This window comes from Paramacrobiotus metropolitanus, unplaced genomic scaffold (genome assembly GCF_019649055.1).
Source record: "Paramacrobiotus metropolitanus isolate TYO unplaced genomic scaffold, Prichtersi_v1.0 Parri_scaffold0000088, whole genome shotgun sequence".
NCBI lineage: Eukaryota > Metazoa > Tardigrada > Eutardigrada > Parachela > Macrobiotidae > Paramacrobiotus > Paramacrobiotus metropolitanus.
Genome location: NW_026570308.1, coordinates 463,502 through 481,354, shown reverse-complemented (window position 1 = coordinate 481,354; position 17,853 = coordinate 463,502). Strand labels below are relative to the sequence as shown.

The window sequence follows — 17,853 nt, the reverse complement described above, 5'->3', positions numbered from 1 at the left end:
TGCTCACGCTAACTGTTAGCGTTGTCTGCGTAACTGCGTTTTGGTTGGTCTTCTCGGCAATGCCAGCGGTGATTTTGGCAGGAGCAACGGTTTTTGTGACGACTGCAATGTTTGGTACCGAATCCATGTTCCCATGTTGTGTTCTTGCGCTGTGTACCCTGTCCATTTACTGCGTCGGAAGAGTTTGGGGTGTCTGGATGAAGGACAGCTACTTTACGCGAATTCACCGAAAACTTTGGTAAAAATTTACCGCAGTGCGTAAAGCGCCTTAATTCTACCGAAAAATTGTATGTGCCTCTTTTCGCACAAAGAGCGCAGCTATGTTCCATAAAATTAAAATACGATAAAAAATAAGGATATTTTGTTGCACTGTTTCTGATTCTGAGTTCTGTCGTAAACTCAAAAATCTACCATCAGGTAGTAACGTCACAGAAGTCAGAAAACTGAATACGTAACACGGATAACACAGTTACTCGTACAATACACATTTGTATTATGCAGGTGCAGTCGTAAACAGTAATATACAGATAACGTGACCGTTGTAGCATTGTTATGCTACTAATGACTAAGTTAGATTTTTTTAATTCAGGACCTTACGTGTTAAGTTACTCGCTAATCTACCGACATCGTCAATCGTGTCTAAAAACGTGCCTGTCAGAAGCCTTGAAGACGTTGCTGAAACCCCAGAGCCACGCGCGTACCACAAATTTGACCAATCCCGCTGGTTTCTGGTCGGCTGCCTGGCTATGTCAAGAACTTCGGTGGAAGTGTTTCTTAGCTTTCCCATGACGACGTACACACTGAATAGCTTCGGGTGGAACAACTACTGGAATGGGGGAACCAAGTTTAACAGCGCTGAATGCAACAACTACACAACGGTACAGCAGCAACCTCACCTGTATTAAGTCATTTTGTCATGTAACCCACACTCCAGATATGCCGCATTTAAAAATATGACATTTCTTTCTGGCAGAAGTTTGACTAATGCTGAATGAACGCGGTGCTGTTATGATTGTTTAGATTATAAGTCAGACGGGCGCGATGATAGCCTATCACGAGGATCTGGATGAAGTCCGACGCACTGGTGGAGGCGACCACGAGGTGTCCGAAGCCTTCAACAGCGAATTATTGCGGACATGGAGTGGATTTGTAGTGTTGACTAACTTCTTCCCGTTCGTTCTGCTGGGCATCTTGGAGGTGGTCGTTATCGTAGTTCTGCTGGCATTGGCGTTGTGGATGCTGGTCGGTGGACTGAAATGCTGTATTGGTCTTGCGTGTTCGATATGTACCGGCGCAACACCAATCAAACGAATAACCTACGTTTCGGATATATGCCACCGCAGGTTAGCAGCTTTGAAGTTAGAGAATATTTATTTTCCTATGTAGTGAAACTATAAAAGAATATCGGTTAAATGTCATTATTATGTCGGTTTCTGCGGATTCTGGCAAATTTGCAACGAAAATGGTACTAGTACTGAAATTGAAATCGGTTTATGGCTATATATGGTTGCTTGCTAGATCGTCCGAATCAGAATCGGAAGAGCTTGATGAAGCATCCGTAAAGATCCAGGATTTCCGGGGTTGCAAGGAGCGTATGCAACGCCCATGTGCATGCGGACACTGGGCCAAGATCGCGTGCGAAGCCATCATCAGCCTTCAGCGACTGATCGCGTGGTGGTGCTTGCCGTTCTCCCTGGCGGGATTCTTCTTGCCGGTGTGGATGCAGCTGCCCGCCATACTGCTACTCCTTACTGGCTACACAATCTGGAACTATTGGCGTTATTTAGTTCACACTTGCCGAGGTACTGTGGAATGCGATCCGGTGGAGCGATGCCATGAGATGCAACTGGATGGAACTGGATGCCGGCAAACAGATTCAACAAACTTGCCATGGAGAAGGCCGCGGAAGTCGTATGTCCTGGCGATAAATGGGCAAAGCATTGTAATTGGCGATGACCCACATTCGGTTTAGGAGCGCAGAATCTCGCAGCTGCTAAGATAATGAAATATGCAAACTGCGGTCAGTAGGCGATACTTCTGCGCAATTAAGGTTATAGGTTTCAATTACCGATATTAATTTTGCCATATTGAATAGAAATGTCGGCTTGCACACTCCGGTTACTAAAGACCGAAAGAAAGTCGACTGCTACTGAACCTTCTCGTATTTTCATGGCAGTTTGCAACCGAGTCTCCTGAATTTTGCCAAAAAATGAAAGATATCGTAGAAATTATTTCTATTTTTACCTTACCCGCGATGATCACAATGATGACAATTTTTTATTAATTACCGGAATCCGTAGTGTTTTGTAATTTTAAGGCAGTTCAACGATGTCCTGTTATAATTTATGTCAGTATCAAATTATTTCCGCCATATCGTCCAACAAGCTGCAGATATGCAAAATGCAGTTTCCGTGTATTCAAAGCGACGCTAAGTTTGAACTCCAGATACAGCACAAACGTTTTTGCAGTCTTTATTCTCGACCGGAAACCACATGTATACGTATCGCCATTATACATGCGTACGCGTTTTAATCTTCTACTACACAGCAATGACAGCATCCGTTGCTGCGTTTGATCTAATAATAAAAAATTAAACGACAGTATGTTGCTGTGAATTGTGAATTCTAATTCTGGTCACTCGCTTACCCGGAAATTTTCCCAATTTTTAGCGCTTACACGGCTTTGATTTTCTGGGCTCGCGACTGCAGTTTAATATTCAGACGTATATACCGGTAATCGAAGTTGTTGAGCTCAGAATTTTCAAGTATATAATTACATCATTATCCCAATTACAATGTTATTACAACATTACTCCAATGATTAACTGATTTGGTGAAAGATATCGAAATTTCCTTTTCGTAGCATGATACTTGTTAAAATTAATGTTGCATTACTGTATCCGCTCGCACATCTTGAACCACAGAGTGTGTGTACGGGAAAAACGCGCATTCAATATACACACTCTAACCGGGCCAAACGCGCGATTCGCGATTTGATAAATTTCTGATGTCTTACAACATCTGGACTGGAGAACTTCTTGAATAATGAAAAAAATTAGAGCTCTAACAATTTTTATCATGTTTAGGCTCGAAAGCAGCCATTAACATACAGCTTTGGCGTAAGCACGAGTTACAAACGGATTTTGTTGTGGTTTTGGGGTGCCCCTGGAGGGAGGGGTACGTTCCGCGTCAACATTCTTGATGGCGATGAACCACCGAACAATGCGAGCTTTCAGCTACAGAACCTTTTTTTTCCAGAGTGAATTGCCATTTAAATGAAAAGACTTGATTTAATAAACAAAAATTCACAAGAAGAACTGTTCATCTTGAAACCAAATGAGGAATATTTCGTAGTCGTGCATTTTGCCCGGTTAGAGTGTGTATATTAAATGCGTGTTTTTCCCGTACACGGACTCTGTGGTTCAAGATGTGCGAGCGGATACAGTATTGCTTACCAGTTCAGATGCAGCCGCCACCAGCTTCAAATCACATTATATTTTCCTGATACATCGATCCAGTGTATTTTTAAGCGCATGCCGCATGGGATGGTGGCAGCAGCGCACACGATTAGGGATCTGGATGTACGATGTTTTACAACGGAGTATACAGTACATAGTGAGTAATCATGCCAATGGTACTCAGTACTCGTAGTGGATCTCACATCCACGGAGCATGCATAGTATACTGTACTATAATATACTCTACGCAATCCAGCTGCAAAACAGCACATCATGTCGATCCACTTAAGGACAGTATTGATCCATGCTGGGAGGCGGGAGCAAGCTACCACGATGCACCTTTCTGCTGTACTTTCTTTCTAAAACTTTGAATTCAACCTGCAATGCAGCTAAGTCTTGTAACTGCTCACTCTCTTAATTCATTGTAAAAAGTTTATGCCAAAATTATGAACCGTCGCAATTTTTTGTAATCTGCAATGCTATCCAGTAAAAAGTTTCCCCTTATTTAAGATCGGGCAGAGGTGACAGATTCAGTGGAAATGCGGGATCCACGCAGCGGTGTGCCATGGTCCCTGGTTAAGAATCGCATGTGGGCATATCAGGAAATTATGGCGGAGGCACTGGTTGTCCTGTGGATCAGCAGTCAAATCTCGGTTAAATTTGGCACAAGCGTCTTCCAGCAATGGCAGACGGGCCGAACCGCTTCCGATTATCCAACCAGCCTGGATGATGTTCTTGAATACTTCGGATATGTACGGGCCAATATAATTTCATTTTGTTAGATTTTACCCTTGGTTGCATCAATACTCTCATACGTATGTGTATATGTGCAAAACACACCAACCTTCCTGAAATTTTTTGCTTACTCATATACTGTACAGTATCTGTAAGTCGTAAGTAAAATTGTAAAAACCATAACAGTTGTAACGTACTCGTACTAATCAATTACATGAACATTTATGAACAGCAAAACATGCCGTATAAATATCGGGATAAACATTATTATGTCAGCCTATCTATTTCTACTAATGAATGAGCAACGGTTAGGGTTCGTATAATTATTGGGCATAAATGTATGTGCATAATTAATGCATATATGCGCTTATGCAGTATGATTGACTGTATAGCATCATCAGTATGTTGTACTATGCTATGTACAGAGCACATAACTGAGCGCTGCTGCCAAGTACATAGTTTCTGCTATCGCAAAAATGGCGCCCACACATATAATGCAAAGGCGTTACATAAATTATACTTTAGACAAAGGTGCCATTTAAATAATATACAAAAACTCATACAGAGATAGATGTCTACTGGATGATAATGCGTTATAGGTTAAATAGTGTGTGTTATTATACACTTTGTGCGTACTATTAAATGTGCTTCATGTATTTTTTAACTTGATAAATGTACAAGATTAAAAATGTTGAAAGCCGTGAGAAAATGTTGGAGGAGTTTCTTGTATAGTTTTTTTTTGGTTTTATTTTTAATGAATTTTCTCGCAGTTTTAAGCGAATAATCATTGCTCCACGTATTAGAAACGTAGAGAAAATGTAAATACAAGTTACAGAACTAGAAGTATGTATACTGATTCTGCAGTGCAAATTATAGCCAAGCTGAAGATTTTCAAAACTTGTCTAGTATGTGCTCAGTATTTCATAATCAGTTCTTTTTCCTCTAGTTGTAAACCTTAAACTTGAAAAAATGACGAAACATATTTATTTTATTCACAATTAGTTAATGTAACAAAGGTAACTGCGCCTTATAAAATTTATTCTATTTAGAAATTTCGTGGATGCGCTTTAGCGGGCATGCTGGCGCACTGGAACGGTTCTCCCGCCAGAAATTCGCCATCGCCAGAAGTGACCGACATCCTTAAGCAAATCAGTCCTTTGCGAGCCAATCTGGGCTATGCCGGCGCCGTGATCACGGTGTGCGCCACCATCATGCTGAGCTTATCCATTGCCGGTTCCCTCATCGTCAACCGACACTGGCGGCCTCCGAAACGGACATCGTCGCCGACGCATCTGCGCGGTTGCGGTCGCATTACGGCGTTCTTACTGTACCATCTCCACAGTAACACTGGTCCCGATAAGACGAAAGAAAAGATCCCGGTGAATTCCTGCTGCTCCATACTGAGCCTGGATCTTCTCGGTCTGGTTACTCTTATTTGTACTCCTGTATTGTGTATTATCTTCTGTACTCTGCCGGCTATCATTCTGCTGGCAATTAGTCTCTTGGTGGTCGTTGCGGAGTTCGGAGCCGAAGCTGCGTATCCGTGTTGGGTGGGATTTGTCTGCCTGATGAGCCTGCATTGCACCGGCCGGCTTTGGGGATTGTGGATAAGTGACGGTTACACTGCCTGGATGTGCAGAAAAATAAGGTATTGTATGAGAAAAACTCCGCTGCACATTCACTGTCAGTGCGGGATGCGTAGCAGCATTACCTAAACGACCGGCCACCGGCTAGTATCCTACAAAAATTCTAGATCTTATTATTTCAATAGTAAAGACCTGTTGATACTGGTTCCATACGGCTCCATTTGTGCTACCAATATTTGTGCACAAAATTACAAATTAGAAGCAAGCACCAATCAACGCCTATCCGTACATAGCTGATTTACAAGGCAAGTGAACGCGAAAGTCATGCACGCCAGTTTCATAACTTTAAACGAAATGAACATGCGAGCAGCACACAGCCAGTTCGCCTTATAATAACTCACGAGTCACAAGCACAGCGCGCGGCGCTTATGCGCCGCGCTGCAGTGCAAAGGCGGTTCTTGTCAGCTGGGCTTTTTTGCTAAACGAATTGAAGTGAAACGGTTATATATGCTAAGTCAGTCTTATACTCTTATTAAAAGAGGAATACAGTTATCTAGAAACGCGTTCAAAAAAATTTTTAGGTTACAAAACGCTTAAAAGCGTGGACACATCACGCGTGGCCGTCAGTTACACAGGTTTAAAAGAGTGGGTACCGCACGCGTGGCATCCGGTTACCAAAGGCTTCAATGAGCGGGCACCGCAGGCGTGGCCTTCTGTTACAAAAGACTTAAAAAGGCGGTTACCGCACATGTGGTTTTCGGTAACCAAAAGGTTTGAATGGATGGGTACCGCACGCCTGGCCATCGGTTTCCAAAAGCATAAAAGTGTGCGTGCCGCACGCGTATCCTACGGTAACCAAAGGCCTAAAAGAGTGGGTACCACACGCGTGGCCTTTGGTGGCCAAAGGCTTAAAACGGCGGGTACCACACGCGTGGCCTTCGGTGGCCAAAGGCTTAAAACGGCGGGTACCGCCCGCGTTGCCTCCGTGACCAAAGCCTTAAAAGGCAGGTGCCGCACGCGGAACTTTTGGTTACTAAAGGCTTAAAAGGTGGTACCGCATCTTAACTAAATTCTTAAAATGTGGTACCGGTAAGTTAATTAAAGTTATCAGGTTTCTTAAAGAACTAAGGTTTTGAAGCTTAGTAAGGAGCAAACTTGAAGCTGGGGTCCGGTTTATCAGGGGAAGGTTATCACAGGTGGAAGTACTAAGTTTCGGAAACTTGGTAAGGACAAACGCGTAAAAACACAGGTTTAAGGGGCTGGAAAAGCGTAAAAGCCGCTAGGCGGGTGCTTGCTAATCAGAAACGTAAGGTTGTTTCTGGCCAATCAGAACGTTTTGGAGGCAGGAGCGTTCCGGAATCACGGTTCTGCTTTAATATATAGGATAGGATAAAGTTGTCCCGTCACTGGTGTAATAATTATTGTAGTATTTTTTCTATTTCTAAATTTTTGATAGGATGAGCTCTGTTGGCCTTAGATTTTTCTTGGGATGGTAGCCACTTAGCCACTAGTCAGTAACCGGTCGCAGACTGAGATAAATTGCTGTACCATGGCGAAGCATTTTGATCAGCCGATTCTTGTGATCAAATGCTGCGTTGTACTGTATCATTTTTTTAATTCTCAAATCAAAGGAATAATTAAATTTTTGTTTTTCAAAGGAGGAGTTCTGCCGTTCGTGGCCCCATCGACTCTTCAGAACCCGAATATTTCACAGAACCTACAGATAGTGCAGCTTTATTGGCTTCAGAAAAGGAAGATTTAGATGATGACGATGTTCCCGACAACGATGATGATGACAGTGACTCCGACAACGATGACAATGATAATTTTCCACCCGCTCGCTGTGCAATGGTGGTTTCCGGCACTTTGACCGTGTTATACTATGCATTGGAGTTATCTGTCAACTTTCCCAGAGTAGCTTCATTGTTCGGAGTCAATCAGTCTCTTCCCATGGCTCCCTGCATGGAATGCTGTATTAACGACGAGGCGGTACGTGTAAAGCGTTGCGGTGTTTTTTTATAATGCGGTGATACTAGTGCTGAATACAGGGAACCTATTATTATAATTATGAGATAATTATTTTGTTAAATACTGTGCGCGCCAGCATCGCACAACATACAATTGATAAAGCTAGAAAAGCAGACGTCGTAAAAGCTGTATTTCTGCATTAAGAAATTGGACACGACCTGTTTTCGACTGGAATATACTCTTTCAGATCTTGAACCCCGGAAGCGCAATGTTTTCGTACTGGGGCTGGGGCGAGCTTGACCGGTTCAACAACAGCCAAACCGAATCTTTAGTCAAATTCTCACCATCGGGTTTCGCGCAGTTCATCGGCGGAGTACTCTCAATATATAGCATCCTAGCAATTTTTTACATCCTTCTGGCATGCATAGGGCTGGTACTTTACGTGATTGGCCTGGGCTTAGGTCGTGTGATGACTTGGTTCATGCATGACACGGATGGAAACGATGGCAGGTACGTTCATTAATAATAAATACGACATGATATTACTTTGTGGCGTAGTGTAGTGGCAGTGATGGCACGAGAATGTGCTGTCCTCTGTGACCTCTGTGTATGTGGTATCTTGTCTAGGATTGCAGCTGCGTTAGCAAGGTACCTATGTTGTCCTGTTGAGTGTTGAAACAATCAGTTGGGTGTGTGCGCTCTCATTGGCAGTTAACATACTTATTATAAAGGTCACCATCACCTCAAGTCATGACATGCTTTCTCGGAATGAAGTATTCTGACTGCAATGTGCAAATGTTAAACCGTGAATCGTTCCGTCATACACAAGAGAAATTTTACGCTGTCAACCTATTCTACATACCTGTCCCGATTTTAACGACACCAAATTAAGTATCTGATTAAACAGTTTCTGTCTGTAATTCAGGGCCGCCGAAAGCCTCGGGACACAATTGCGAAAGACAGCAAGGAAAGTGGCTAACGAGTACCTGCGGCTGCATACATCAGCATCCATCAGCATTTGCGTGTGCGACCGAATGGTCAACATTGTGGGCAGGATTATTATCGTCCTCCGGCGAACGGCATGTTGGTTGCTCCTTCCGATACCAGTATTACGACTCTTTCTCACAGAACGAATGCAGCTTCCTGGATTAATAGCAGTTTTGACTGGCTATCTGGTGTGGGTGTATGGGAGCAGCATCTATGGCCGTGGGGCAATTTGTGGTGAAAAATACAGAATCATTGCGCAGAAGCCGTACCCACGCAGACCATTTATACCAAAAGAGTATACACGGGAAGTGCCCGGCCAGACAAGAAAAGCGCCAAGTTGTCCACATTGCGCGCACTGTCAGATTCTGAATCCGGATACAACGGTTGACAACGAAGACTGAGTGCTTACTGGTTAGTTGTGCAGTGTGTCGTCCGTCCGACTTCATCAAATCGCTGCTTAATGCTCGAATTCGCATTCGAAGGCATGTCGATGGACATTTCGAGCATGCTGAGGGTTCTACTGCAGTGAGCCCGCTGGACGCATCCGAATGCAACACGTACCGGACGCGCTTGCGGACTAACTGAAAATTGCGGACTAATGCTACGCTATGAATGTGAGGCTGTAGGTCCGTGATACATATAGACACAGGCCAGGCTGTCATTTGTTGTCGCAGTTTTCTGCCTCTACCGGGCCAGATAGATACTTTCAGTACAACTATGTTTGCTCGGAGGCAGTCCAACCATACACTGTATTTTCGGTAAACTTGGCAAAATGTGATTACATTAATGGCATAAACTACCGTATTCCATGCATGCATGTTATCAACGTTAGCATATCTGGTTGCTGCTCATTAAAGCAATTATTAATAATAACCAATAAATCAATCAAATATCGAAGTACAGTACCTTATTCATTGATCAAAATAATCGTAGAAAAAGGTCTGGCTACCCTGGCTAGCCACCCTTGAGATCAAAAGCGGTAACTCTGCGGGAGTTTGGCCATAGGTCTCTCAAAAAGGAAGACTTTATTAGTCAGAAAAACCAGATTTTCATGCTTTTCGTCAGAGCAGACTACTGTACAAGACCCTTGAATGACGTCTATGGCTGTTCTGCTATAAAAAGATACCAATTTACCAAGACCAAATTTCTTTACAGAAAGATACAGACAACCGTATTTAATTGTATTTTAAATATTCTACGGATTGAACCCTATGTTGCAGTTCCATTGAAAAATTGTCGAAATTTCGACAACGTTGTGGCACTGAATCTATTGTTTTTTCAATTTGTTAGGCTACTGATTGTCGTTGAATTTCGTTACAATAATCTTGCAATAACTTGCTGATTTTGCTTAGGGTTTAACTTACCTAATCGTGTAGCCGATTTAACACAATACATACCACGCCAAATGTGACCGCCACCCGTTGAATATTACATTTCCCGTATCGCGGAGCATCGATCACGTTGCATCACCCACGTTCTCCTTCAAACCGCATGCGATGATGTCATCAGCGCGCTCGCAGCATCTGAGCATCGTGAGTGATCGATGATCAGTGCTAAAAATAGTTAGCGTACAACATCGTACAATGGAGAGCAACTATCGTGTACGTACACGAGAACAGGTTTGCGCTGTTTAAAACCGGCACACCATGTCAAAATAGTATTGATCTGTTGAGTGATCCGGGAACATGCGCAAGCACAAGGCGGCATCACTACATGCTGATATCATACTATTTCACAGTCCAAAACAAAATAAAGCATGTTGATAAAAGCGTGTTCATTCGTGTAACGGCTTTAACGCAACTTAACTGTTAAAACATAGCAAAAGTTAATGTCAATTTTGCCAGACATATTGTGTAAATAATATAAATCGCTATAATAATATCATCCAGCAAACGATTTTAGTCGACAGATTCGATAAAGCGGACACATTGTGTCATCATGCGGAAACTACACGGCATTTTGCTGTGTTCCCTGTCTAAGAATCGTATATGGGGATATCAGGAAATTCTGGCGGAGGCACTGGTCGTCGTGTGGATCACCACTCAAATCTCGGTTAAATTTGGCACCAGCTTTTTCCCACAATGGCAAACAGGCCGAACTGCGTCCGATTATCCAACCAGCCTGGACACCGTTCTGGAACTTTTCGGATATGTACGCTTACGGAACAAACAGTATTACACTAGCCTGCTGTTTTCTTGCTCATCAGTATAAAGCAAAGTACTGTAGCAAATTAACTCGCCCAAGCTCTTAACCGTTAGCTATAAATCCTGCGGAGTATTTTACTTGTAAATGGTAAATTATGATTATTATATGTACATTTGGATTATGTTCCGTTCACCATGCTTCAGTTTGCTAAAAACACCAGAAGGTAAGTATTTTTATAATTTGTAGTGTAACTGCTGAAGTGTTTTTAGAAAATTTAAGTAATTCACAGTTACTTATAAAGTGCGAGTTGTTTATTTTTATAACGAAGCGCTATCGTGCTTTGCCACCTGCTTAAGAAAAATTTGTTCTTTTAATAAAGTAATGCTGTAACGGTGTATTTGCACAATTTGCATTTGTTCTCGATGCATATGATTTTAAGTAAGTATTATTAGACATTTTTAGTCAGCACTGCCATAGTCTCAGAATAAACGTTTGGTATTGCAGTTATTTGTAAATACACTACATTTTTCCGTAATTTTGATTTGATTACAGTACTTTGTTGACGTTTAAGTTAATTATTTATGTATACTCGTTTGGTTCGTTGGTTATTAGTTTGCGATATTTCGACGTTGATCACATTCCGGAATTTTCACCATATGGATTCGCGTACCTGACACCAGTGTCAGGGTATTTATCTGCGCTGCCCCACATTAAAATATTTAAAACCTCTTTTTAATCCCATGTACAACCTTTGTATACAAACACTAATTATCGCAAAATCCAATTTTTAAAAGTATTTGTCGTGCGGAACGACGCGGACAGCCCGGTCGTGTCTCTGGCTTCATGCTTCCGGTAGGAATATCCATACTTAAGTATATATAGTATATATAGTGGGTATTCCCAGAATGCGAAAAACATCGACGTATTACAACGATAAAGGATGTTTCGCGAATAAACGATTTTTAGTGTAAAAACCAAAATAACAATTTCGCTGGAAAATTAAATGTAGAAAAGTCAATACAGAAATTAATACGCATTTTATTGCGCGAAAGCGTACGGCAAGCGATGCAACCGTGTCAGCTACGCAGCAATATGATTACTGCATTCTACGGTATACTCTTCGTCTTTGTTAGAAAGTACGCGGATGCGCGTTAAATGGAATGCTGGCGCCATGGAGGAACGTACCGCCGTATCCCGACGTCCCTGACACGGAAATTGAAATCAGCCCCTTGCGTGCTAACCTGGGCTACGCGGGCGCAGTGGTCACGGTGTGCGCCACCATCATGCTGAGTTTATCCGTGGCCGGTTCACTCATCGTCAACCGGCACTGGCGACTTCCGAAATCGACGCATGCGCATATGCGTGGTTGTGACCGCATTACGGTGCTCTTGGACTACCATCTCCACTGTATGAATGCCGATCTCGATAAATCCTATGAGGAAATTCCGGTAAAATCCTGCCTCGCTGTATTCGGTCTGGAGCTCCTTAGCGTGGTGACTATGGTTTGCGCCCTTTTGCTGTGGATTATCGGTTGTGTTTTGCCGATTATCAGTCTGTTAGCAGTAATTTCGATTGTGGTCGTGGCTGAGCTCGGTGCCGAAGCTGAGTACCCTTGTTGGGTTGGGTTTGTCTGCCTGTTGAGTCTGCACTGCACCGGCCGGCTCTGGGGACTGTGGATAAATGAGGGCTACTTTTCCTGGATGCGCAAAAAATTCCGGTATGGTGTTTACGCGCGAACTGGTATTTTTAGTTTTACTAACGAACTCATGATCAATTAATTACTGTATAAATCTGTATAAATACTGTCTGAAAATGCTTTAAAAATGCGTTCGGAGTTTAAGCAGCAATAGTTTTTGAATAAGGACGAAGTTTACCTCGACGTACACTGTTGCTGATTCCTGCTTTTATTTGAAAAGATTTGTGCTTTCTAGGAGGCCATGTGGCGTGGATGATCCTGCCGATGCCTCCGGATCCGAAGATTTCGCGGAGCCAGATGGCGCTATACCGACTGCAGCAGATGAGCAAAACCGCGATGCTCATTATGATTCACCGCCCGCTCTCGGTTGTACCATGGTCGTCGGCTCTTTGACGGTGCTGTACTTTGTGGGGGACCTGGCGTTAAAGCTTCCCGGACTCATCTCCCTCTTCCGTGGAAATATTTACCTCTCCACAACTAATTGCACGGAATGCTGTATTAACAGCGAAGCGGTACTTCTAACGCCAGAGATTTTATTTCATGAACCGGAGACAAAACTACTGAGTGATACCAACGTTATTATGTAGAGTTACTATCCAGAAACAGAAAAAAACTGCACTAAAGTTAGTTTGAAAATACTGTTTTAATGCCGGATTACTGCTTTCAGATCTTGGACCCCGGAAGCGCCATGTATTCGTACTGGCTCGAGCCTCAAATGCTAAATGACAGCTACGCGGAAACCTTATTAAAATTTACACCTTCCACTTCGGAGAAGTTTGGAGGCGGAGTATTCGCGATTTGGAGTACGTTTGTGGCTGCTCTCTTTCTTGTCCCATCGGTAACTGTGGCGGTAATCGCGGTTGGTGCGGGTTTCTGCTGTTTGGTGCGCTGGTTCTGTCATGACAACACGGATGAAACCGACGCCAGGTATATTTGTTTACACGCTTTTTCATGCACAAATTTCACTAGGTTCGTACATCTGAGAGATCGGACTCAAAAATGTAACAATTCCATGTTAACTAAAATAAGAACGATAATACATCTGCGATCCGAACGAATTAGCTTGTGTGGCGCCGGCAGATTTTCGTGAAAAGCTCCATCCGAAAAAGTTTAAAATTCCACGCGAGACTATCGACCTAACCGGAAATGGGCTAACCACACTCACTTCATTGGACAAAATAAACCGTTTTCTTTTTGAATACAGGGTTGTTGAGACTCTCGATCCAGCATGGCACAAGGCAGGAAAGGCAGTGGCCAAGGGATACGCTGACATGCATACATTGACCTCCGCCTGCGTGTGCCACCGAATGACCAGAAGTGTGGACGGAATCATCGTCGTTCTCCGACGAGCGGCATGCTGGCTGTTTCTCCCGTTACCCGTATTGCGACTATTCCTCGCCGAACAGCTGCAAGTCCCTGGACTGCTAATAATCATGACTGGCTATCTGGGGTGGGTGTTCTGGAGCAACCACCAGAATGAACAGAGGATTGAGAGTGATGACTTCGAACGCGCTAGACAGCGGAGAGTATCTCACAGACAGTTACCGGCAGATCACCCACTTGTTGTGCCAAACAAGCCATCTGATGCGACCAATTTCCCGCATTGCTCGCACTACCAGTCACGGATTCCGGGCACAACGGTTGACAGCCAACAAACAGCAGTTTAGATAGGGCATAGAAGCACTAGTGTTATGCGAAAAAATTTAGTCATCAGCATCAGGGTTGCAGATAAATTAACATACAACCGTTCTACAAACTCAAGTTCAGTTTTTAATCAAATCGTACAAATTAAACAATGCATTTATTAACTCAATTGATCTGCTTTTTTATAGATAGCACTGGCCTGTAGTCACTGTACACTGTTGAATGCAATGTAATATAATGAATGCAATGTATTGAATGCAATGTAACAGTGGGTCCCTTTGCCAAAAACTACTCGTAGACAAAAAGTTCCTAATGTAGCTGCTATAGTTATTGTTTTTTGTTCATTTGTATTGTTTTTTTTGTTTTGGATTTTGTTGTCCGAAGCTACTTGTTTGCTAGCGCAGCGTTTTAACATTCTGCTGCGCATTCTATGTGCGTTTCCTGCCTGGCATAGCTGCATTGTCATTATTTGTCAATAAATCCGAATATAGGAGAAGATGGCTAAAAATACAAATCAGCCAAGAATAATTATGAGAATAAAAGAATATTGATTTACAAATTAAAAAACAACAGTCCATACAAATTTTTATTAGACTGCGCCTTAGAATTACATAATTACCAGCTGTGATTTGAATCACGAACAATATTGGAGAACACATGCACGCCTTGCTCAGTACGGAAAAAGAGCATAACCAAGACAAATAACCAACTGGTAACACGTAACCACAGCCAATAATATTATTCCACAACTACACAACTTTGTGTACGAACACAACTGTATTTCAAGTTACCGCTGCAACTATTTCTCATTTAGCTACTGAATGCTGAAATTGTGGAGCGTCATTGGCATCAGTAGTCTTGGTATTCTTTAAGCGCATCTTCCGGATGTACAACTCTTGAAAAAAACAGAAGTGACAAACAGTGTCCCTGTAACCCAAGTTCCCTCCCAATCGGCTAGTGGCTCCTTCTGTTGTGAAGTTGGATTTCTGGAATATTTCCCGAACCTCAAGTATACATACTCAAGTACTGGAAACATTTCAGAGATCACACACAAACCCAATTTCCACAAGTCGCCCCAAGACCAAGTAAGATGAGGATGAGGATAAGCCAAATTTATGATGCCGGTCGATTCGTTTCTGGGCCTGTCACTGACGCGATAATTACTGGATGTGAAACTTCATGATGCTTGGCATGTGGATATTGTACAAGAAGCGCACACGTCCTCGAGGGCGCACTTTCGCGTTCCCAATGAAAACTGCTAACGTCACGGTTACAAATGTTGATGGGTTCATGACTGGGATATCAAGCAAGCTGGATAGATTAGCGATCTGGAAGCGCCCAACAGGAATTCTATAATTAACTTTAGCATAGACAATAGCATCATAAAAAACATTTCCGCTAATCAGTAAGGAAACTAGCCCTTACATAACAGCAATATCGCATACCCGGTTGAAAACGTTTGTTTCCTCGCGCTCCAAAATACTTTTGCAATGTTTTGCGTCTGTGAGGAGGAGTGGCCTCCCCGCACACCCGCACTGGAGCGGGTGCTAAGTTCTTTTGCTGTTTTTCGATAGTGATTTTCTCCATCTACCAGATCTTTGATCTGGTAGATTCGTCAGTTGCTAGCCATCGTCGTCTGAGTAACTTGCTGTCCTTTTGGCCCCGCAGCATTCTGCTGCGGGAGCTTCTGTAGTGTTATGTGAATGGGATATAAAAGTGTGCAGGTGTTTGTCGAGTGTTTTGCATTTCCGCATAGCTCGTAGTATACGGCACTGCTCACTCAGCAGGATAGATTCTGTCTTCTGTCTCTGCCCGTGGATTCTTCCAGAATCCATCTTCATACGTCATTTTCAGCCAACCCAGTCTTCCGCCGTGGTCTGCAAAAGGTTTGTGCGCGCAGCATCCGGTTGTCTAGATATGGCGAATTAGAGAAACAAAGTTAAAACCATTGTCCTGCACTGAAAGTTGTCAAGTGGCGCTGGCTAGGCGCGCACCGACCATCGACGGCGGAACAAAGCAAACCCGGATGAAGGCTTTAATGCCGAAATCTAACACACACCGCGCTTTGCGCGCGAGCCAAAAAACCAACTGCCAAGATAACGGATCCTGCAGCCAGCACAGCTGTGCTGCAGGCCGTGAGAAAGCATGCAAATGCCCAGACAGGAAAAAACCCAAAACCAACCAATGACAGAAGGGCTGAATCATAAGCCCGCCCTGACATCCCTGTACGGTCTAACACTGAGCTCCTGCGAAGTGCAGGTAAATGGCGTGATGCGCCGTAAAAGAACAGTGGATACAGGGACCGGTACGGTCCCTGTACTATGTCTAATAGACTGTACTACCGGGTGGCTCGGTTCCAGTTCGGTCGGCTCACGTGGTCCGGTATGGGATCCAGTTCGGTCAGGTTTGGTCCGGCTCGGTCCCGGTTTGGTCGGCTCGGATCTGGTTCGGTTTAGGAATGGTTCTGGGTCGGTTTGGCTCGGGTTCGGCCACGGGCGGTCCAGTGCTTGGGTCAACGCACTGTCGCGCCAGAATCCAGGGTCGGATGCGGAAATCGGTAGATTCCGCATTTTATCCGTCTGGAAAAAGGTCACGGTCTGGGGAAAATCGCGCAGGGGTTTGGGGCACAGGTACGGCCATGACCCTGCAAACACAAAAAATACGCTGCTCCGGGTAGGGAAAATCAGCTGCTCCGCCGCGGGAAAGGTTGTCCCAGGTAGGACGGGCAGGGTTTTGTTGGGGAAATTTCTCGGCGTGGTGATGGTGGTCGATCCGGCCGTGGGGATCGGGGTTGGCATGGCTGTTGGTGGTGGTGAAGGGTCCGCAGGTCTCCTGCTGGTCCGGGTTGCGTCCACCGTCGGCATCCGTCATCGGTACGGTGTGGCTGTGGGTTTGTCCGTCCATCGCTGCACTTCTGGCTTGGCGACATCTCCATCCCCTTCTGGGAGAGGCAGTTTCCTCCGCGTTCTGCGGGAGTGACGGCACAGCTCCGGCGACTGACGGGAAATCCGGAGGAGCGGGTGAGCTCCGTACCCGGGGTTGGCACAGGACGCGATCTGGTCCACAGCTCAGAGGTGGCCCGTGAGCGGGGGCAAGCCCGCTGTGTAACACACGATCGTCACCGTGTTCTGCTACCATGTCAAGTGGCGCTGGCTAGGCGCGCACCGACCATCGACGGCGGAACAAAGCAAACCCGGATGAAGGCTTTAATGCCGAAATCTAACACACACCGCGCTTTGCGCGCGAGCCAAAAAACCAACTGCCAAGATAACGGATCCTGCAGCCAGCACAGCTGTGCTGCAGGCCGTGAGAAAGCATGCAAATGCCCAGACAGGAAAAAACCCAAAACCAACCAATGACAGAAGGGCTGAATCATAAGCCCGCCCTGACAAAGTCATGTTCATATCCGAATTTTTTAAAACTTTGATCTATAGGACACATAGCCATATCTGTAGAGACAAATCTGAAGCCGTATCAGGTTTGTAGCAATTTCTCCAGCTTTTAAATGGATTTAAAACATTGTTAATCCGTTCCAAAATTTTATCTCTCTAATATTGTGCACCTGATATTTATACAGACTTGACTTTACAGCTACTAGCCATGTGTCTTTTACATGAAACGTTTAAGTACTCTGT

The 17,853-nt window shown here is 44.1% G+C and overlaps 2 protein-coding genes across 3 annotated transcripts; both read left to right on the top strand.

Annotated features, from left to right (window-relative positions):
• The first annotated feature begins 3,766 nt into the window (after positions 1–3,766).
• On the top strand, positions 3,767–9,575 carry LOC129596300 (uncharacterized). 2 transcript variants are annotated; one of them, XM_055493537.1, is made up of 5 exons: positions 3,767–4,209; positions 5,242–5,840; positions 7,437–7,767; positions 7,994–8,256; positions 8,672–9,575. In XM_055493537.1, exons 1-5 carry the CDS (start codon positions 3,997–3,999, stop codon positions 9,132–9,134), a joined length of 1,869 nt encoding a protein of 622 aa, XP_055349512.1. In that variant the 5' UTR covers positions 3,767–3,996; the 3' UTR covers positions 9,135–9,575. The 2 variants fall into 2 exon arrangements, with proteins under 2 accessions (XP_055349512.1, XP_055349513.1); XM_055493538.1 differs by having other exon boundaries at positions 4,157–4,272.
• Positions 9,576–10,466: 891 nt separating this feature from the next.
• Positions 10,467–14,704, top strand: LOC129596292 (uncharacterized). The gene is made up of 5 exons (XM_055493528.1): positions 10,467–10,884; positions 12,012–12,595; positions 12,810–13,086; positions 13,242–13,501; positions 13,779–14,704. Exons 1-5 carry the CDS (start codon positions 10,672–10,674, stop codon positions 14,239–14,241), a joined length of 1,797 nt encoding a protein of 598 aa, XP_055349503.1. The 5' UTR covers positions 10,467–10,671; the 3' UTR covers positions 14,242–14,704.
• The last annotated feature ends 3,149 nt before the right edge of the window (positions 14,705–17,853 follow it).

Coding starts and splice junctions, on each gene's coding strand:
- LOC129596292 (XM_055493528.1), top strand. CDS start 10,672: ATGCGGAAACTACACGGCATTTTGCTGTGTTCCCTGTCTAAGAATCGT. Junction 12,596..12,809: donor TGGATGCGCAAAAAATTCCG/GTATGGTGTTTA, acceptor TGTGCTTTCTAG/GAGGCCATGTGGCGTGGATG. Junction 13,087..13,241: donor GCTGTATTAACAGCGAAGCG/GTACTTCTAACG, acceptor TACTGCTTTCAG/ATCTTGGACCCCGGAAGCGC.
- LOC129596300 (XM_055493537.1), top strand. CDS start 3,997: ATGCGGGATCCACGCAGCGGTGTGCCATGGTCCCTGGTTAAGAATCGC. Junction 4,210..5,241: donor TTCTTGAATACTTCGGATAT/GTACGGGCCAAT, acceptor TATTCTATTTAG/AAATTTCGTGGATGCGCTTT. Junction 8,257..8,671: donor ACGGATGGAAACGATGGCAG/GTACGTTCATTA, acceptor TCTGTAATTCAG/GGCCGCCGAAAGCCTCGGGA.